The sequence below is a fragment of the Acanthopagrus latus genome, chromosome 24 (genome assembly GCF_904848185.1).
Source record: "Acanthopagrus latus isolate v.2019 chromosome 24, fAcaLat1.1, whole genome shotgun sequence".
NCBI classification, from domain to species: domain Eukaryota; kingdom Metazoa; phylum Chordata; class Actinopteri; order Spariformes; family Sparidae; genus Acanthopagrus; species Acanthopagrus latus.
This window is the reverse complement of record NC_051062.1, coordinates 14,703,366-14,725,521: the sequence shown is the minus strand read 5'-3', so window position 1 is coordinate 14,725,521 and position 22,156 is coordinate 14,703,366. Positions and strand designations below refer to the sequence as shown.

At 42.7% G+C, this 22,156-nt stretch overlaps 2 protein-coding genes across 17 annotated transcripts in view; both read right to left on the bottom strand.

The window, feature by feature from the left end:
• Positions 1-138: 138 nt before the first annotated feature.
• LOC119015221 (H(+)/Cl(-) exchange transporter 4) lies at positions 139-8,732 on the bottom strand. The gene is made up of 12 exons (XM_037091033.1): positions 8,560-8,732; positions 7,684-7,838; positions 7,001-7,100; positions 6,230-6,417; positions 5,923-6,045; positions 5,628-5,834; positions 5,441-5,521; positions 4,509-5,054; positions 4,233-4,419; positions 3,709-4,107; positions 3,416-3,632; positions 139-2,658 (listed from the first exon to the last, which is right to left on the bottom strand). The coding sequence occupies exons 1-12, from the start codon at positions 8,573-8,575 to the stop codon at positions 2,568-2,570; spliced, it is 2,310 nt and encodes a 769-aa protein (XP_036946928.1). The 5' UTR covers positions 8,576-8,732; the 3' UTR covers positions 139-2,567.
• A 157-nt stretch (positions 8,733-8,889) lies between these two features.
• LOC119015185 overlaps positions 8,890-22,156 on the bottom strand; it is a 66,846-nt gene continuing 53,579 nt past the window's right edge. For 11 of the 16 annotated variants that reach the window (XM_037090931.1, XM_037090927.1, XM_037090936.1 and 8 more), the window contains 10 exons: positions 15,218-15,559; positions 13,989-14,423; positions 13,444-13,704; positions 13,068-13,322; positions 12,714-12,962; positions 11,856-12,113; positions 10,841-11,143; positions 10,122-10,391; positions 9,862-9,945; positions 8,890-9,725 (listed from right to left, as the gene is read on the bottom strand). In XM_037090931.1, the coding sequence (XP_036946826.1) occupies positions 9,659-9,725; positions 9,862-9,945; positions 10,122-10,391; positions 10,841-11,143; positions 11,856-12,113; positions 12,714-12,962; positions 13,068-13,322; positions 13,444-13,704; positions 13,989-14,423; positions 15,218-15,559 (2,524 nt within the window). In that variant the 3' untranslated portion in view covers positions 8,890-9,658. Of the gene's footprint in view, positions 9,726-9,861; positions 9,946-10,121; positions 10,392-10,430; positions 10,744-10,840; positions 11,144-11,855; positions 12,114-12,713; positions 12,963-13,067; positions 13,323-13,443; positions 13,705-13,988; positions 14,424-15,217; positions 15,560-22,156 lie in introns of those variants that run through there. The other 5 variants (XM_037090935.1, XM_037090932.1, XM_037090929.1 and 2 more) reach the window with 5 other exon arrangements.

Here is a 22,156-nt window from a genome sequence, read left to right as displayed (position 1 = left end):
ACAAAAGTGCAAGTATCTGTTTTCTGTACCAGTGATGCATCTGATAAATATTTAGAGCTGAAAATAAAAAACAACCAGGGCTCAAACATTAGTGTGTTTCAGACAGAATTAAATAAAAAAAAATGCTCACAATAAATCTTCAATATTTACAAGACAGTTATTTTTTAATACATTCTCTTGGCGTTTAAAAACAGAAGGTTGATCACAACATGGAGTGTTTCTTCATCGACAAAACTTAAATCCCTCCAAGTTTCCAGGTTTTACTGAACTGTTAGCAGCTCTGACGATCGAGGTTATTTTACACTACAACAACAAAAAAACACGACACGAGAAAAATAAAAACACATGAATGTGCAGTCGAGGACGCAAAAACTATTGTTTTGTGCAATCTTGATATTTTTAAGCGCTGGAAATAATAAATAATATTCCAGACCTGCATGTAGAAACACTTATGACACATTTCCGACTTCTTCTTAAATCGTTTTCCTTCATTTATGTTCGTTCTGCCGCTGCTGGACTCGTCACAACGAATATTTAGCTTCATATATCGAGTCCAGTTCATGTAACAGGAGCTTAGAACCAGCTGCAAATGTGAAAAAGGTGACAAACATGTCGACTTCACGCTTGTTTTTTAAACTTTTCTCTTCTCCGTTAACTTTCTGTCCATCTCAACAAAGTGCGACGTTGTGCTGCCGATCAAACGTGATGCAGAACTCAAATCCTTCACTTCTTAACGAGGCTTTGATTGTTATTGTGTCCATTTGTTTGTTTTCACTACTGAATGGACCCAGAACAGAACCGCAACCTTCCTCACTGGCTTTAACTTCGTGATGTTAAACTTGAGAAGAAGAAGAAAGTCCAGGCTGAATGTTTCGACAGGCTGTGCCACAGTCGTCCTGATGGACTGTAGTTCAGACTCGCGTTTCATTCGGTTTCCGCTCCAACTTCTCTGTGGTCGCACACATTTTAAGGCTCTTTGAAACCTTTTTGACACGATTAAATGAAGATAGCAGAAATCAAACGCGGCTCTGACAAGAACGCCCTCAGCTTCAGTAAAAACAACATGGAGTGTTTCAGACAGTTTGTGCCTTCAGCTCAAAGTAACATGGAGACACACTGATGCTTAAAAACGAACTTCAACAGGCAGAATTCATATAAATATGGCAGCAACACATGACAAAACAAAAAACAACTGTTAGCTTAAACACAAAGTGCTGCAGTCCCAAAATCTTTAAATAAAATCAGTGTTACAGTTTAATTCAGGATTCAATGGTCCCATTTCTTCACAGCATCGATGACGCTCCAGTACCAACACAAAGCAGCAGCACACAGAACCGAAGAGTCCGATAAACTCCAGAGCAGAGTTCAGTTCGGTTCTTCAGACCGGCTGCTGTTAGACTTTATCAAAAGGTGTGTTTGAAACTGTTTGGATCATGTTTTGGAGCCGCTGCAACTAAACGGCATAACTTTTATAAATCTCATTGTAAATCGAGAAGCTGCGGTCCGATATTTGATTTCCTGAATTATTTTGGATTCAAGTGCCACAAAAAGAAGATGTGTCGTTAATCTGAAGCAATAAATAGTTTCCAAACAAAATGTGAAGTTATTCCAGGATGTATTAGTGTCATTTGATTCACCACAAGGAATCTAAGAACGGCTTCTTCATTCTGTCAGTTTTCCTTTGAAATAAAGAAGAAAATCACTTAATCTGTGAAGTGTCTCATAGCAACCATAAAACATCTCAGTCATACAGGTAGGATAAAAACAAAAAGATTGTTTTATGCTTCTAAATGTTGAATGTTTTCAGTGCTACTGCTGGAAACTTTAGTCTGGATTCTGTTTTAATCTGAGTTTTATGAACTTTTACATTTAAGTTTGTAGGTTTAAACTCTGCCGGAGTCTTTTTCACCCGGATCTGTTTTCAACTCTAATGAGTTGTTTTTTTAAGCTGTGTTAAAGTTTAAACAGTGTATAAATATGATGACGAGTCCACTGAGTCGAGTCTGTTTTCAGCCTCTAAAATATAAAGATTTTATTAAACATCTAACTCGATGTTGGGAGGAACATTTTCCACTCTAATCATTAGTTGTTTGAGTTGAACAGTATTTTCAAACACACCTTTTTTTAACCGACTTCCTGTGAGGATTAAGAACAACAGGTCATCGTGTGAGCCGCGAGTCGTCTCTCATCAGGTCGAGTGAACTCCTGACGTCATTAACAAATTTCAAGACTTTCCAGGTCCGTGACTCCGGCGACACACGCGACCACATCTTTACACTCCGCGCTTCCTTCAGTGAGACTTTTAAATGTTTTTATCTGAGCGAGCAGCACTAATGAACGCCTGCTGCTGTGGACTCTACAGAACCAGAGTTTGGCACTCTGAACATTAAACTCTACGTGATTTCAGTTGATGATGGTGTAGAAAAAGACGCCTGATCGGCTCTTTACTTTTCAGCCGAAGCGTTGGCTGTGCTGCGGCGGACACTACAGGGTGGGACTGGCCTGTCAGGAGGATGGAGGACTCGGTCGGGACCTATTTACACCGTCGGGAGGTAAAGCTCTTCTCTCTAATTGAACATGATGGACTCTGGATCCTGGTTCATCATCTGAGCCATGTGACGCAGGACGTCCTTCTTGGTGATGATGCCCAGGAGACGCCTGAACACAAACACAGAGGGAGATAAACTTTCACTGCAACAGTCGCTTCTTCTGTCAGATTTAACAGTCCTGTCAGTACACAACGTCCTGCGATGTCTTCAGAAGTGCACGTGTGAAAGTAGAAAGTGCAGCAAAAAAATGACCTTCATGAGACAAATTCTATTTTGATTTTCTTTCAGGACACAAAGAGATATTATATCTATAAATCCAGCGCTGGAAAAACAGTTTACAGAATTGTCACTTTGTTTATTTGTGTTTTGATCACAGTTATTTAATTCTTACTAATTCTTACGCGATCATTTCATTTTGTATTTGGTCCAAGATGAAATACTAAAAGTATATATATCGAATTCAGGAATATTCCTCTCATCCTCGAAGAATAATGGTTAAAATTTAAGTTTAATTATTTCAAAGACTTTCAAGATGTATAAACATCACAGACAATAATCTCTGATCTGTTATGATGTTGTTACATCTCTGATAATTAAATAATTTGATCGACAGTCTCTCAATCTTTTTTACAGAACAATAATATTATTTGGCCACCAGATGACGCTGATGACCAACAAATCATTTAAGTCATTCAATAATCAAACAGCAACAATAACACCGCCTGCGACACCTTTTATTAAATAATAATAAAGCTTTTGATTTTTGGTTTCTTGAGTCGTTGGTTTTGATATTTTCTGAACTTTTCTTGAGGGTCAGGAGAAACTGAAGACATGAACGTGTTCTGCAGCAGCGGGCCGGTTCTTACCCGCTCCTGGTGACGAGACACTGGCGGAGGCCGAGCTTGCGGAAGATGTCCACCACCGTCTCCATGGGCGTGTGGTCGGTGACAGTGAAGGGGCTGAGGTTCAGGATGCGGCGCAGCTTCAGCGGCTGCGGGTTGCTGGCCGGCAGCTGCGGCGCGTCCTCGGTGAAGTAGACCACCGAGCTGCTGACCACGCCGTCCTGCTTCTGACGGGCGTTTTCTGCAGACAGACAGAGACGTTAAAACATCAGCAGACTTTTAGGAAACGCAGCCCAGGACTGGTTGAACAGACTCACTGATGGCGAGCGTGAGGTCCCGGCGCTGAACGAAGCCGATGAGTCTCTCCGACTCTCTGGACACGACCACCGGGAAGCCGTTGTAGTCGGTGTCTTTGATGAGCGTCTCCACGTCCTCCACTGTGGTGGAGTCCTGGGTGAGGACGGCCAGAGACGGGTCGTTCCGGCGGGGCCGCATCACATCGGTGGCCAGGGTGCGGTGGGTGAACTCGTCCCTGACGTCCAGGTACGGGTAACCGTTGAGCTGGATGTGCGACTCGTAGATGCCCTCCTTCCCGAAGGCGTCCGCCACCCACTTGCTGGTGACGGCGGCGGCCATCAGGGGGACGATGTACTCCAGACCGCCGGTGAGCTCGAACATGATGACCACCAGGGAGACGGTCATCCTCGTCACGCCGCCTGAGGGGAGCCAATCACAACTGGTTTATTACAGGAGCGAGTTAACGACGGTCAGCTGCCATCAGACCGACACGTTCTGATCAGTCGTCTTCATGTGAACTCGATGCAGCACCGCGTCGACTCACCCAGACAGGCGGCGGCTCCCACCATGGCGTACAGTCCGGGCGTCACGCAGTCAGCGCCGGGCCGGCACCAGTTCTTGAAGATGATCCAGTCGTGGTGGTGGTACGCCATCTGCTCCACGGCGATCCCGACGATCCGTCCTGCGATGGCGCCGACCGCCATGCTAGGGATGAAGAGACCTGATGGGATCTGCAGGAGACAGAGAACCAGTCGCTCAATTATTCTGACAAAAGAACAAGGTCATAAAGTTGATTCCTCTTCCTCTCCGTCGTACTGACCTTCATGCCGAAGGTGAAGATGGTGATGACGATCTTGAAGACGAGAGCGAGGGCGAGCTGCCACAGGGCGTTGTAGACTCCGGGCCCCGCCGGTCGGTCGGGGATGTCGTCCACCGGCCGACTCATGTTGGGATTGTTGATATAATCGCAGAGCTGCGACGACTCCAGAGCGCCGCAGTCGTTGAAGAGCTCGGAGATGAGCTCGCTGGTGCTGCGGCGGGTGTACGGGTTGGGATACGCCAGCACGGCGGTGATGCCCGTCACAGCGATGACCTCCAAGACCGGGTACTTCCCCAGCTGGGTGGTCTTCCTCCGCCGGCACCAGGCGATGTTGGCCCGGATGAACAGAGTCCCCCAGAGACCGCCGAACACGCCGAGCAGGATGAACGGGACGAGCTCGGCCATGTACCACGGCGTGTGGTACTCCACGTAGAACAGCACCAGGCGGCTGTTGCCAAACGGGTTGATGGAGCGCAGCGTGAAGGCGGCGACGAGGGCAGCGAAGAAGGAACGCCACAAAGTCTTCAGGGGGAAATAATAACTGACCTGCAGGAGAGACAAAGATCGTTAGGAGACACATCAGGAGCAGCTGCAGGAGAAACAAATCAAAGCAAAGCAGCTCCACTGAGAAAAGAAACAGGACGAGAGAATCACAGCGTCTACGAGAGCTCCTGCACCACAAAACTCTCTAATGTGTCTACTTTTTAATCAACAGCATCCTTAAAGCTTGTGCTTTACTGTGTGTGATAGAGCTTACAGGAGAATGTTTTCTCTCCTTACAGAACTGCAGCCTCCCGCTGTGACTCACTGCATTTCATTTCCTGTCACTGGACTACAGATCTGGATGTGTGACTTTAACAGAAGAAGAACGCTGCACAGACGAGCTGCGTCCAGACGACAGTCGGACCGAAGAAGCTCTGTTTTTAACAAACCTCTTCCAGGCTGAACAGAACTCCTCCGATTGGCGCTCCAAAGGCCACCGACACTCCGGCTGCTGCTGCCGCTGATAACACCTGCGAGTCAGAGACAGAATCAGTCACAGTGTGATATTTTATCTATGGGAAGCTCGTGAATTTCTCTGGTTTGAACTCTGCTGGAAACGACTCTTCAGCAGCGTACCTCTCGCCGCTTGCCCTCGTTCTTGCTGTACTTGGAGAAGAGGCTGCAGAAGAGGTTTCCGCAGCAGCAGGCCACGTGGACCAGAGGGCCCTCCTTCCCCAGACTGAGACCCGATGACACCGCCAGGACCAGAGTCACCGTCTTGATCAGCAGGGTCCATTTCCCCAGGTAGCCCCGGATGATGAAGCCGCTGAGGATGGTTTTAATCTGCACAAAACAAACCACAGTGTTTTAAAAAGACAAGCTGCAGGAAGCTAAACAGCCCAAAACCTCATCTGCCTGGTGCTGGTGTCACCTCTGGGATTCCTGAGCCGCAGGCGTACGGAGCGAACACTCGGACCAGCGACACCGCCAGGAAGGAAAACAGCAGAGCCCACAGGACGTACAGGAAGTAGTTCAACACGTACGCTCCGCCTCCCTGAAGGAAGGAAGTCACATACGGAAAAGTGAAAACTGTAAACTGATGGTGACGAGTCAAACGAGACACTTCAGGACATCATCTCTGATTGGTTTTCAACATTTTCTGACATTTTACGAAAACAACTGATCATTTAACAAAGAAGATTCTCGACTATGAAAATACTGGTTGGAAGCGCTCTGACCTCGGCGTGGCCGGTCATCAGCTCCGCCCACTTCTGCCACTGTGGACACTTGTCTCGGTCGTCGAAGGTCGTCTCATTAGACGTCCAGCAGCACTGCTCGTGGCTGTACCAGAAGGCCGACAGACACACGCCTTCCTTCAGGTCCGTCATCCAGTCCACGGCCAGGTCGATCACTCCGGCCAGCGTACCTGCAGACAACAGGACGCGTCAGTCAGCCATGACAGAGTCCCGAGCCAGAACAAGACTGTTTCACACTGGTCTTAAACTACAGAGACATTTTCATCCACCTGTGATGAGAAAATAAATCAGTTTACAGCACAGGTTGACTGTTTCAGGAGGTCAGATATCATAGTGAGAATCTGTGGAATATAACTGAAGAGCTCAACAAGCAGAGACTCTATAAGCACCAATGTTTCCTGCTCATGGTGGAGAGTGATGAACCAGAAGGTTCTGTCCCAACTCTGAGACCGGTGCAGAACCGGTTTGTTGGGACAGATTAAAAGGAGAACACAAACTTTATATTAAATCAGGTGTCCTGTAGGTTTGGGCAAAGATGAGAATGATAAACAACTTTGTAAGTTTGGAGACGAACGAATGTGGGAGAAAAATATTCTGCAGTATCAATTAAGACGCCAGTTTTCCTCATGATTAATCGGCTCAACGTGACTAAGTGAATAAGAAGCCTCCTGTAGCAGCAGCATGTGAATGATACAGAACAATAAACACGTATTGCACATGAATCTCTTCAGAGCGTCGACCCTCCTGACTGACCTGAGAGCAGTCCGATGAGCAGCATCACCACCCATCCCGACCAGGCGTCCAGCAGGCTCTTGATCAGCTCCCAGATGGACTCTTTGCTCTTACTGGTGATCTGGTGGACACGGTCACATTGATTAGCTAATCGAAGGCTAAAATCAGGGATAAAACTCTTTTCAAACGTGATGAGACAGTTTCACGTCGCTGACAATATGCAGAGGCAGAAGCTGTTTGAGAAACAGCAGATCTTCTGGATAAATATTAAATAGGAACACCAAGATTTTCTCCTTTTCAGCATCCAGATGTTATGCTGGATACAGCAAGTACGAGCCAACATTCTGCTCCACCGGTTACTTTATTATTCTTGTGTTTTATCTGACTGTGTCTGCCACAAAATTGAAGGTGCACGCTGCAGTTTTGTGGTAAATCTTCATCAGAAATATCCTTTACGAACTAAATAATCCAACCGTCTTTGTATCTATGACTGAATAAACAAACTGACCTTAAAGGACAAAGCAATTTATTCAGTTATACTTTGTTTATGTTGTTAATGTGGCGGACCCTGCCACCTTTCTAACATCGAACAGTGTTCTGGGGCCTTATCTTCCTTCCTTATCATTATAAATATTTGAATTTCTTCTTCAAACCTTTAATACGTTGCAGGGAAACACCAGGTGAATAAGAAGCCTTGGTCTCACCTTGCGGTGGCGGTCTGTGTCTCTGGATTTCTCCCTCAGCCAGTCGATGGTGTGGAAGTCTTCATACGTGCCCACGTCAGGAAACGGCTCGTCCAGGAAATCCATCAAGTTTCCAGCTCCGTTCATCTCCTCTGTGGGCGTGGAGCCGCTGACACCTGGCAGACGGGAGAAGATCAGAGTTTTTAGGAAATATAGCCGAATCATCTCAGGACAAGTTCACATAAACATACTTAAATACTGACAGGATGAAGGCAGCAGGGCTGCAGATAAATCACTTCATCTGACAAACAATCTGGCTGTGAAATAGTTACATTCATAATTCTTTACATTTGTTTTGTAACAATGGAAACTGTTCAGTATAAATCATCCTTCCTGCTCTTTGTAAATCCAATATCAGACACAATAATGCCAATATGATGTTATAAAACTGAATTGTTTTCTTATTGATCGAACACTTTGACATGAACTCAAGTAGTAATCAACTGGACGTGTTCTTACGTGTTTTTTATGTTGTTTCTACTTTTTTTTTTTAATGTATTCATCAAGTTCTATTTGCACTGAAATGACTGCACTTAATGTCGTTGTACTTGTTTCAATGACAATAAACAAATTCAATTCAATTCAACTAATCGCAGTTTAAATCAGCTTTACATGAGAATGTTGTTAACTGTCCATCATGTCACGTTGTATGCACTTACAACCACCTGTCTTAAAAACACGTCCTTCATTAGATCATTTCTTCATGAACATCTACGACTTTACAAACATTTAACATTAAACATGTTTGTTTATGAGCGTTAGCTGCTAAAGCTAACTGTACCTGCATCATTAGCTGGTCTCTTCTAGCTAAGTTAGCTCGATAAAGTCGTCTTTTACCTTCACCAGCCTCCATTTCACAGTCCGTCCACACGACCGCAGCTACAAAACTATTCTTCTGATTTAATAACTTATTTAATGTCGACCTGGTGACGCATTTTAGCTCTGATATACAAGAAAAGAGGCGTTAAATGTCCAGAAACAAACAGCAGACAGCGTCAGAGACTGACTCCCACAATGCACCTGTTCTAACTGACAGTCTCGCGATACGACGTCCACGAGCCGCGCGTCAAACATCGTCTATTGAACAGACGAGTGCCAAAAAAACAAGTCATACGGCCATCAAAGATCGTCTATGCTAAAAAAAAATTCAAAAAAAGTCCATACATGTGTGTCAAAGATCGTCTATTTTAGAATATTTCATACATATAAATTCAAAAACCTGCATCAAAGATTATTTATTGAAACGATGAATGCAAAATAATACATGTGCATCAAAGATTATTTATGGTCAAAAATCATTTCACACATTTGCATCAAATATGAAAAAAAAAAAAAACAATAAATGTGCATCAAATTTCGCTGAAAGTAAGTCAGTTAACTGTTAAAAAAACTAAAAATGTTCACGGGCAGAGAAAATGATCATATAAACGGATATTTACAATTTCTTCCCAAAATAATTTTTACCTGAACATACCCGTAATTCATCATTACTCATTCTTCTTCTCATTGCATTTAACATTCATCCCAAAATAAAGTACAGAAACCTGTAATTCAAAAATACAGTAGCCACAAATTAAATAAAAGATAAATTAGGCCTACTCATAAAATTACATTTATTTTGTCAAACAAATCATTTAACGATCACAAAAGAACAACCTGATGTCTAAAACCTGAGAGTTTTCACATAAATATGAAACCATAAACCAAAAATGTAGCGTATCCAAAGAAGTCATGATCAAACTGCCGTCTGGATCAATCTATAGACAAGAACGAGAGTCATGATGTTCTCATCTGTGAAGCAGAGATCACTGTGTGGAACATGATGGTACCGTATTATAAACTATTCACCACCAAAACAGTAACACATAATCATCAAACGATCATTAGACATGAATGATTCCCTGATCAGCACATCACCACCACACTGACGGCTGATTCACCAGATTTCAAACTGCTTGAGTTTCTTAAAAGGAGTTCTGTCCTTAATGTTGTTCCCGAAGAGTCTAAAAAAGACCAGAGCAGAGAAACATCACTCACTCAGCCACAGTAACATGTGGAACAGTATTAACTTAACTCACCTGGGAGGATGAAGCACAAATGTCTGAATAAATGATGGTACATTGATTCATGTATGCTCACCTCACTGTGTCCATGGAGGGGTTGATGGAGACCAGTTCAAGTAGCATGTCAGCTGAAGCATCAGTGATCTTATTGTGACTCAGACTGAAACACAAACACAGGAAGTGACACGGAGGATATTTATGACTGTAAATCATATCAGCTGCTGCTGGTGGAGGCAGTACAGGTTCTGTCCAACACACAACAGCCAGGGACACACACACATACAGAAAATAACCACAATTATATATATTGTTGTATGTGGACAGACTGATACTCACTCCAGGACTTGGACCTTGTGCAGATGTGTGAGGAGTGAAAGCAGCAGCTGGTCAGTGAGCTCACAGTGACTCAGGTCCAGTTCTGTCAGCCCTTCAGAGACGTCCAGCAGATGAGCCAAAGCTCCACAGGACCTCTGATCCAGTGTGGTGTGACTGAGGTCCAGTTCTCCACCCAGGGCTCCACACAGGGACTCCGCCCGCTTCACTGTGTCTCTGTCTCTGTTCGCAGGAACCAGGGACATCAGCTGGAGGACGACAGTCTTACTGGCTCTGAACAGGAGAATCAGAACAAAGAGCGGACTGGTCAGGATGATTTATGGTTGTACGTAGATTCTACACGGAGACTTGAGCGAAACCTACGGTGGTTTTCAACATAGTGAGTATTTATACATGTGTGCTGGTGTGTCTGTGTTGCTGGTGGTGATACAGGGACCCCCAGCTGCACTTTCCCCAGTAAACACACCAACTCCTTCAGCTTGCAGCTGTGTCTCTGGGCTGGGCAGAGTGGACAGGCCGGATAAAGAGCGGCTCCAGAGGAGGAGTATTATTCAAGAAGAGCAGCAGAGGTTGGTGTGTATTAGTACCACCACTAAGCACCAGAGGAGAAGCCAGAAATGTGATGCTACCAAGCGGAGAATTCACAGTTGTTGCGACAATGTGCAGGTACAGTTCTGGGGAGGTGAGAGTCAGAGTATGACTTATTCTGTTGTCTTTCTCACCTGAGGAGGACTCTGTCCAGGACAGGAAACAGCAGGTCCAGTCCGCTGCCCTCCACCTCACAGTCCTGCAGGTGGAGCTCAGTGTCCTGGCTGCTGTGTCTCAGGATGGTGGAGACGGCTCTGCAGTCGTCATCAGTCAGACTGAGGGTTTCACTCTGACCCTCCTGCAGCAGCTCCACACAGGAGGAGCAGGACAGATCCAGCCTGTGCTGCAGAGTCCTGAGCAGGCTGACTGCTGCCCCCTGCTGGGCGTCAGAGGCAGCACAGCAGTGGATCAACTTCAGAAGCAGATTTCTGTCAACACTAAATAGAGAAAAAAATGATATATTAAACACATTCTAACCACGTCCTATTATCGATCAGTTACCAATATGATGTGCAGATTAACAAATTATCAAAATAAAATACACCACAAATAATATTAATGAAGGATAATCAATTTCTTAAAAACTTGGATCTTATTCTTGTCATTATTGTTCCTGTCATGGTCGCGGGGTGTTGCTGCTGGAGCCAATCCCAGCCCTGTCTCAGGGCGAGGGGCAGGGTACTCCCTGGATAAGTCGCCAGCTCATCGCAGGGCCCTCACTGATGAGCAATGTGGGGTTCAGTATCTCGCTCAAGGACACTTCGACATGCAGCTCAGCCTTGCCCTGAGCCGGGATTTGAACCAGTGACCTTCCGATCACTAGTCGACCTGCTCTACCCGCTGAGCTACAGCCGCCCCATCTTATTATTGTAGTTTTGTCTTTCATTTCTGTCAGTAAATGTTACAGAGAGACCATCACATTTATAGCTAAGACCTGGGAACATGGTGTTTCCCTCATACGTGTTCTGGTCATGAAACACAAGCAGTCAGACCAACGTAAGGTTGGAAACAAACCAAACTTATTTTGAGGAGAAAATTAAGTCAAACAATAAAATTATCACCCAAACTGTCATAATGATGCATAGAGGTGCATTATGTCCTGTGTGTTGAAGAAGACAGATACACTGAAGAACAACATTAACGTCTCACCTGAGTTGAGAAACTCTGTCCAGTGTAAAGAGGAAGGACTCCATCTCCTCTGTTGGTATGGAGGTCCAGAGGAGGTTCAGTTTAACTCTGTCAGAGTGTTGGAGGGTGAAGAGCAGAGCAGCACAGTCCACTGAGTTCATCTCTCTGCAGGTCAGGTTGATCACGTTATCCAGTGACCTCAGTAAACTGGGTATAAAGGGACTGGCACGAGTGCAATAGATCTGTGTGATGGCAGTCAACACAAAGCTGGGACAGGGCCTGAAAATATAAAGTGTATTCACCAGAACACTTTGATTAGTTTAGTATTACTTTTTCTTTATCAACCAACTGTTGTAAATCTTAAGCCACAGCAATACTTATGCAAATGATTAAAGAGAAGTGATGCACGGGTTGACCCGTAACCAGCGGGACCCGGGGATGCACCTGTGACTGTGGACCTTTTAGGTCAGTGCAGCCCAACACTAGGCTAAAACACTGAGTAGTCTGACACATAATGCTACTATTTTGTAACAGTCCACCGTTATGATGTGACAAATGCTTTGTTCATGTGTGAGAGAAGGGAAAAAAGTTTGGAACAGTTTATTTATTCCTTTAATTTTGGATTAACTTTTTTTAGCCTCTTCTGAGAGTGGGTGACAAAGACAAAAAGAGAAGAGAAAGCTTTGTTGTAGTCTTCTCTGCTCCCAGCAGCAGAATTTGCACCATGTACGGTGGCTGCTTTCAGTCGAATAGTGCATCATGGTTTTTTTTTTTGCAGGTGGCGAGTATTAAACAAACATGACCTGCACATCATTACTTTATAGGATAAACTGATGTCTGATTGGTTAAAAGGTAAAAAAAGAAACAAAAACTGAGAACCTTTTAAATACAATCTTCTCCAGAAAGGGAAGCAGACGTGGGATGTTCTCCTGTAAGAAGCGGTTCTTCCTCAGGTTCACAGTGATGGTCTGAGCTGACGACTGCTGCAGCAGATAGTGAAGAACCTCCCAGTTCAGAGAACACGAGCTCAGGTCTCCATCAGCCTTCTTAAAGAAGGCCCAGGTCAAGTCCTCGTCCTGGACGTCTTGGAGGAGGGAGAGGAGCTCCTGGGAAATCTTCCCACTCAGTCTGCAGATAGAAATGTATGAGTAGATCTTAGAAAAGTACATGATTCATACATTTTGTATTTTCATTCATTAGACTGTATTTATGAAATTCATGAAAGACTTTTACTTGATTGTCAGAGGACCATCATGAAGCAGCAGTGGAACCAGACTCAGAGCAGAACCACAGAACTCAGTCAGGTCCAACCGGCTGACTGTCCAGCATCTCAGCAGGGACGCCAAACTACTGACCACCTTCAACAGAACTCTTTGTGATGGTAAACCTCTCTGAGGGGCAAGAGAAAGCTCTTCAACAGCCAACAGACAGGCCACCCTCTTTCTTCTGACCCACTGAGACAGAAACAAGGCCGTACCATTGGACAGCCTGAAGGTCAAAGAGAGGGAGAGAAGAAGCAGCTGTGACATGATGATGTTCACCACTAACAGGACATTCAAACTGGACCAGACAGTGTTATAGGAACAACATTAAATATAGACATGCAGACCTCAGACTGTGTAGTTGTGTTGTGTGTCTAAAGAGGAGGGAGGCTCCTCTGACGGAGATCCTTCTGGGTGTGAAAACCAGATCCACATCAGAACCACAGAGTCTGAGAACTCTTCCCACAGACCTGCAGGTTCTCCAGCCCAACTCTCCTGTTAACTGCAGGGTGAAGCCAGGAAGTCGCAGCAGAGAGGCCAACTGCTCAGCCTCTCTGGATCTCACACAGATTAATGTGCACACACGCTGGAAGAACTCTGGATCACCACTAAACACAATATCATGGAAGAGGAGTGAAAACAGAAACATGCTGCATTACAAACCAGCTGATGGACCATGAAGTTCAGAATGACATTTAGAAAACAGACAGGATGAAATAATCTAACTGTGTGATGATATGACTTTATATTAAAATACTCCAGAAGAAATACTGAAGACAGAAACAATATTCATCTTCATTTAAATATTGTTAATATGCACATTACAGTCAAAACACTTACAATGATGAACTGGATTATTAAAAAATGTCGACACTATCTCTTCCTGTCTTACCTGAGCTGTGAGATATGAGGCAGCCACTGTAGGAAACTCCTCACTTCACTCTCTTCATGTGAGCAGCCTGTCAGCTTCACTTGTTTCTTCTCTGATGTGAGTTTCAGCACTTCCAGGAGGATGGAGCTCTTTCTCTCTGAGAGCTTTATGGACCAGACTGCAGGAGCTGACTGGAAAACTGACTGTAATGATGGAAGGACTCTCAGGCCAGTTTCAGTCTCATAGATCTTCAGGCGGGAGAACAGATCCAGCAGGAAACCACACTGATATTCCTTTTCATATTCACCATATATGTAATTTAAAGGGAATGTTTGATATGTGCACACTGATGATAACAGCTCCAGTATCTTCTCTCCTGTCTGATGTTCTCTCTCTGCTGCTGCACAGAACAGATTCCCAAAGAACTTTGCTGAACCTTCAAACCAGTCGGAGACACTGGAACAAGAATTGAACATTTAGTTATGACATGATGTCGACAACAGAAACACAGTCCTGCATTACTGATGTGGAGTTTATCTGCTAAAAGTCTCCAGACACCTGCTGATGAGAATAACACAGTAAAGTAGATCTACTCTATGTAACTGAGGAATAAATACATTGTGGTGTGTGGAGAGAAACAGAGCATCATATATAAACTCTGTACAGTCACAGTTCTGGACCAACCAGCTGAAAGTGTTAATTTAATCTGGAAAATACAAGCAGCTGACTAATAATTACATCATTATCATCATTCTATTTATTTTGGAAATGACAATGAATCAGCCGTTTATGAATCGTTCCTGATTATGAGCTTGATTTGTGAAAGAAAAAGAAAATCTTCTTAATTACACTGCAAAGTATTTCTACATATAGATTATTTGTTTCTGGTTCAATAATTCAACATTTTGTGATGCTGTGATATAAACACCAGCAAAACATTCATGACTTACTGGTATAAAGTTTATCTGCAAAAATCCTTAAAACACCTGCTAACAAGCAAAATATAGAAGAATGTTTATTATAATTATTAAGTATATTTTGCATTATACATCATAATTATATGGCTGATCAAATGAACATATTAGCTGTGGAAAATATTGGAGCTAAGCAACAATTACATCGTTGTCTTATGGTTTTTGTCAATGATAATAAATGAACTATATTGGGAACACTAGTGATTATAAGACAAAAGAGAAACACCTCTGAATTTAGTCACTTAATATTTTTTAAATACATATTATTAGTCTTACCTGAGCTGTGAGATATGAGGCAGACACTGTAGGAAACTCCTCACTTCACTCTCTTCATGTGAGCAGCCTGTCAGCTTCACTTGTTTCTTCTCTGATGTGAGTTTCAGCACTTCCAGGAGGATGGAGCTCTTTCTCTCTGAGAGGTTTATGGACCAGACTGCAGGAGCTGACTGGAAAACTGACTGTAATGATGGAAGGACTCTCAGGCCTGTTTCAGTCTCATAGATCTTCAGGTGGGAGCACAGATCCAACAGGAAACCACACTGATATTCCTTTCTTTCATCATCATAATCTTCATCATAATCTTCATCATATATGTCATTTAAAGGGAACTTTTGATATGTGCACACTGATGATAACAGCTCCAGTATCTTCTCTCCTGTCTGATGTTCTCTCTCTGCTGCTGCACACAACAGATTCCCAAAGAACTTTGCTGAACCTTTAAACTGCTGAGAGACACTGGAACAAGAATTGAACATTTAGTTATGACATGATGTCAACAACAGAAACACAGTCCTGCATTACTGATGTGGAGTTTATCTGCTAAAAGTCTCCAGACACCTGCTGATGAGAATAACACAGTAAAGTAGATCTACTCTATGTAACTGAGGAATAAATACATTGTGGTGTGTGGAGAGAAACAGAGCATCATATATAAACTCTGTACAGTCACAGTTCTGGACCAACCAGCTGAATGAACACATATTTTATTTGGTGTCTGGTCATTTACCCGACTCGTCCCTCATAACAAACTAACTTACAACAAATCAAACTTTCCAGCATGTTGACCCGACATCATGTAGCAGCACAAGACATCAACATCACAACAGACATCATCCAACTCACCAGACCTCCACAAACTACATCATTCCAGGGGAAAAGAAAAGAACAGATACACAAACACAGCCCCCGAAACACAAGACGTGACACCAAATCACATCAAGATGAAGCAAGTAAACACAAATCAATCAATAGATCAATAAATTAAACTAAACTAAAACTACATCTGCATCCATTAGTGTAAAAGCCTGAATATTTAATCCAGTTGACAAATCAGATGTCTTCAGTCCAGAAGAGAGGAACGTATGTGTTGTATGTGACTGTCCTCCTCCTGTCCTCTGCTTCAGAGACACATTCACACTATCTAAAACTTTATCAAAGAGCTTTTCACTTAGAGCTCCATCCTCAATACCTATCACATCTAAACACACAACATCAACTTCTTAAACAGTACTTGTCATAACTCATGATATAAAGGACAGTATGAAGTCAAATGAATGTCATTCTCCACCTCATTCAGGTCTCAGTGTTCACAGCTCCTTCATCTGCTGCCACACCTGTATCTTCCTGTTTCAATGTGCAGCTTCACACATACTGATGTCTGACTGTCAGACTAACTGTACTCAACATATTCTTCACATCTTTACTCTTTGTTAAATAAACAATAAGCTCTTAGCTGTGATTTGCTCCAAGGACATGACTGGGAGCATTTAGCCTGCGCTTGGTGTTTAAACTCCTCCACCTCCACATTTACTTTGTGGAGGCTCTTTTCTTCCAATCTGAACTCTTCTAATAAACCAAGAACTTCACAGGCCCTTTCACCTTTAACACACAAACTCCAGTAAATATATATTTAACTGGCTGTTCAACTAGTTTGTAGCTCAACCGCCTGTTCCACAAGCTCAACATGCTAACTTTCCATCTGACTTCACACAGGTCTGCTCCATATCTCTGCTCATGTCGGACACATTAATCTGCAGTATGGGGGCTCCTCGGGGAACAGTCCTGGCCCCTTCCTGTTCACCCTGTACACCGCAGACTTCTACCACCAATCACCTCACTGCCATCTACAGAAGTTCTCTGATGACTCTGCTAACGTCGGCCTCATCAGGGACGACGGAGCCTACAGAGAAATCATCAAGGACTTTGTGGACTGGTGCCAGCAGAACCACCTCCAGCTCAATGCCAGGAAGACCAAAGAGCTGGTGGTGGATTTCCACAGGCACAAACAACCCTGCACACAGGTGAACATCCTGGGAACAGACACTGAGACGGTGACATCTTACAAGTACCTGGGAGTTCACCTGAACAATAAACTGGACTGGACTGATCACACTGCAGCGACATACAAGAAAGGTCAGAGCAGACTGTATCTGCTGAGGAAGCTCAGGTCCTTTGGGGTGCAGGGGGACCTCCTGACCTCTTTCTATGACTCTGTGGTGGCATCAGCCATTTTCTATGGAGTAGTCCGCTGGTGCAGCAGCATCTCTGCAGCAGACAGGAGGAGACTTGATAAACTTATCAAGAGGTCAAGCTCCACCCTGGAACGCCCTCTTGAGTCAGTGCAGGTGGTGGGAGAGAGCAGGATGATGGACAAGCTGTCTTCACCGCTGGTGCAGGAGTCCCACCTGCAGGACACTATCTCAGCACTGGGCAGCTCCTTCAGCAACAGACTGATACACCTTAAGTGTGTGTAGGACAGGTATCACAGGTCCTTCCTTCCTGCTGCTGCCAGACTTTACAACCAGTACTGCTCCCAGTAGACCTCAGCCTGAACTCTGCACTGTGCAATAACTCTGTACAAACTCATTTCATCACCCAAATGTATTATACATATTTAAAATCTGTATCTAAAAATTACTGTCCATGCTTGCACTATATCATATAAATATGTATATACGTCGATTCGATTCTATTTTCTTTCATTTTTAATTACATTGTCTATTTTATATTGTCTATTTTGCTATTGTCTATTTTGCTATTGCTCTGTTCCTGTAATATTCTGTTGCTGCGACAAACAAATTTCCCCGTCTGCAGGACATTAAAGGATTTCTGATTCTGATTAAATACCACGATAGCTGCATATTTATTAAGTCCCCGAATCATCAACTCAGCTTCATTATCTACGTGCTTCTTGTTTTGTAAATGATAATTCATAAACCCTTTGTTGAATCATTGGTGATAATGAGCGAAATTCATTAAGGAAGAGAAACTCTTCTGAAATCTACACAAAATATTTTCAAATGTACATTATTAGTCAGTCTTACCTGAGCTGTGAGATATGAGGCAGACACTGTAGGAAACTCCTCACTTCACTCTCTTCATGTGAGCAGCCTGTCAGCTTCACTTGTTTCTTCTCTGATGTGAGTTTCAGCACTTCCAGGAGGATGGAGCTCTTTCTCTCTGAGAGGTTTATGGACCAGACTGCAGGAGCTGACTGGAAAACTGACTGTAATGATGGAAGGACTCTCTGGCCAGTTTCAGTCTCATAGATCTTCAGGTGGGAGCACAGATCCAACAGGAAACCACACTGATATTCCTTTTCATCTTCACCATATATGTAATTTAAAGGGAATGTTTGATATGTGCACACTGATGATAACAGCTCCAGTATCTTCTCTCCTGTCTGATGTTTTCTCTCTGCTGCTGCACAGAACAGATTCCCAAAGAACTTTGCTGAACCTTTAAACTGCTGAGAGACACTGGAACAAGAATTGAACATTTAGTTATGACATGATGTCAACAACAGAAACTCAGTCCTGCATTACTGATGTGGAGTTTATCTGCTAAAAGTCTCCAGACACCTGCTGATGAGAATAACACAGGAAGCTTTATTCAAAAAACAGACGATTATGAGCCAGATGTTTATTTCCCTGCTCATCTATAGTGAACCACATTGTATTTTTAAATGTACATTATTAGTCAGTCTTACCTGAGCTGTGAGATATGAGGCAGACACTGTAGGAAACTCCTCACTTCACTCTCTTCATGTGAGCAGCCTGTCAGCTTCACTTGTTTCTTCTCTGATGTGAGTTTCAGCACTTCCAGGAGGATGGAGCTCTTTCTCTCTGAGAGGTTTATGGACCAGACTGCAGGAGCTGACTGGAAAACTGACTGTAATGATGGAAGGACTCTCAGGCCTGTTTCAGTCTCATAGATCATCAGGTGGGAGCACAGATCCAACAGGAAACCACACAGATATTCCTCATCTTCTTCATCATATATGTAATTTAAAGGGAATGTTTGATATGTGCACACTGATGATAACAGCTCCAGTATCTTCTCTCCTGTCTGATGTTTTCTCTCTGCTGCTGCACAGAACAGATTCCCAAAGAACTTTGCTGAACCTTTAAACTGCTGAGAGACACTGGAACAAGAATTGAACATTTAGTTATGACATGATGTCAACAACAGAAACACAGTCCTGCATTACTGATGTGGAGTTTATCTGCTAAAAGTCTCCAGACACCTGCTGATGAGAATAACACAGTAAAGTAGATCTACTCTATGTAACTGAGGAATAAATACATTGTGGTGTGTGGAGAGAAACAGAGCATCATATATAAACTCTGTACAGTCACAGTTCTGGACCAACCAGCTGAAAGTGTTAATTTAATCTGGAAAATACAAGCAGCTGACTAATAATTACATCATTATCATCATTCTATTTATTTTGGAAATGACAATGAATCAACCGTTTATGAATCGTTCCTGATTATCAGCTTGATTTGTGAAAGAAAAAGAAAATCTTCTTAATTACACTGCAAAGTATTTCTACATATAGATTATTTGTTTCTGGTTCAATAATTCAACATTTTGTGATGCTGTGATATAAACACCAGCAAAACATTCATGCATTACTGCTATAAAGTTTATCTGCAAAAAGCCTTAAAACACCTGCTAACAAGCAAAATATAGAAGAATGTTTATTATAATTATTAAATATATTTTACATAATACATTATAATTATATGGCTGATCAAATGAACATATTAGCTGTGGAAAATATAGATCTAAGCAACAATGACATCGTTGTCTTATGGTTTTTGTCAGTGATAATTAATGAACTATATTGGGAACACTAGTGATTATAAGACAAAAGAGAAACACCTCTGAATTTAGTCACTTAATATTTTTTAAATACATATTATTAGTCTTACCTGAGCTGTGAGATATGAGGCAGCCACTGTAGGAAACTCCTCACTTCACTCTCTTCATGTGAGCAGCCTGTCAGCTTCACTTGTTTCTTCTCTGATGTGAGTTTCAGCACTTCCAGGAGGATGGAGCTCTTTCTCTCTGAGAGGTTTATGGACCAGACTGCAGGAGCTGACTGGAAAACTGACTGTAATGATGGAAGGACTCTCAGGCCAGTTTCAGTCTCATAGATCTTCAGGTGGGAGCACAGATCCAACAGGAAACCACACTGATATTCCGCAGAAAGATACTTGTATATGTCACATAAAGGGAATGTTTGATATGTGCACACTGATGATAACAGCTCCAGTATCTTCTCTCCTGTCTGATGTTTTCTCTCTGCTGCTGCACAGAACAGATTCCCAAAGAACTTTGCTGAACCTTTAAACTGCAGAGAGACACTGGAACAAGAATTGAACATTTAGTTATGACATGATGTCAACAACAGAAACTCAGTCCTGCATTACTGATGTGGAGTTTATCTGCTAAAAGTCTCAAGACACCTGCTGATGAGAATAACACAGGAAGCTTTATTCAAAACACAGACGATTATGAGCCAGATGTTTATTTCCCTGCTCATCTATAGTGAACCACATTGCATTTTCAAATGTACATTAGTCAGTCTTACCTGAGCCGTGAGATATGAGGCAGACACTGTAGGAAACTCCTCACTTCACTCTCTTCATGTGAGCAGCCTGTCAGCTTCACTTGTTTCTTCTCTGATGTGAGTTTCAGCACTTCCAGGAGGATGGAGCTCTTTCTCTCTGAGAGGTTTATGGACCAGACTGCAGGAGCTGACTGGAAAACTGACTGTAATGATGGAAGGACTCTCAGGCCTGTTTCAGTCTCATAGATCTTCAGGTGGGAGCACAGATCCAACAGGAAACCACACTGATATTCCTCATCTTCTTCATCATATATGTCATATAAAGGGAATGTTTGATATGTGCACACTGATGATAACAGCTCCAGTATCTTCTCTCCTGTCTGATGTTTTCTCTCTGCTGCTGCACAGAACAGATTCCCAAAGAACTTTGCTGAACCTTCAAACCAGTCGGAGACACTGGAACAAGAATTGAACATTTAGTTATGACATGATGTCAACAACAGAAACACAGTCCTGCATTACTGATGTGGAGTTTATCTGCTAAAAGTCTCCAGACACCTGCTGATGAGAATAACACAGTAAAGTAGATCTACTCTATGTAACTGAGGAATAAATACATTGTGGTGTGTGGAGAGAAACAGAGCATCATATATAAACTCTGTACAGTCACAGTTGTGGACTAACCAGCTGAAAGTGTTAATTTGATCTGGAAAATACAAGCAGCTGACTAATAATTACATCATTATCATCATTCTATTTATTTTGGAAATGACAATTAATCAACCGTTTATGAATCGTTCCTGATTATGAGCTTGATTTGTGAAAGAAAAAGAAAATCTTCTTAATTACACTGCAAAGTATTTCTACATATAGATTATTTGTTTCTGGTTCAGTAATTCAACATTTTGTGATGCTGTGATATAAACACCAGCAACACATTCATGCATTACTGGTATAAAGTTTATCTGCAAAAAGCCTTAAAACACCTGCTAACAAGCAAAATATAGAAGAATGTTTATCATAATTATTAAGTATATTTTACATAATACATTATAATTATATGGCTGATCAAATGAACATATTAGCTGTGGAAAATATTAGATCCAAGCAACAATTACATGATGTCTTATGGTTTTTGTCAATGATAATTAATGAACTATATTGGGAACACTCGTGATTATAAGACAAAAGAGAAACACCTCTGAATTTAGTCCCATAATATTTTTTAAATACATGTTATTAATCTTACCTGAGCTGTGAGATATGAGGCAGACACTGTAGGAAACTCCTCACTTCACTCTCTTCATGTGAGCAGCCTGTCAGCTTCACTTGTTTCTTCTCTGATGTGAGTTTCAGCA

Excerpts from the sequence above, each read along its gene's own strand:
- LOC119015221 (XM_037091033.1), bottom strand. Across the intron at positions 5,055-5,440 it reads TTCTGTTCAGCCTGGAAGAG|GTCAGTTATTATTTCCCCCT; the intron begins GTTTGTTAAAAA and ends TCTCTCCTGCAG. Across the intron at positions 3,633-3,708 it reads GGACCTCACGCTCGCCATCA|AAAACGCCCGTCAGAAGCAG; the intron begins GTGAGTCTGTTC and ends GTCTGTCTGCAG.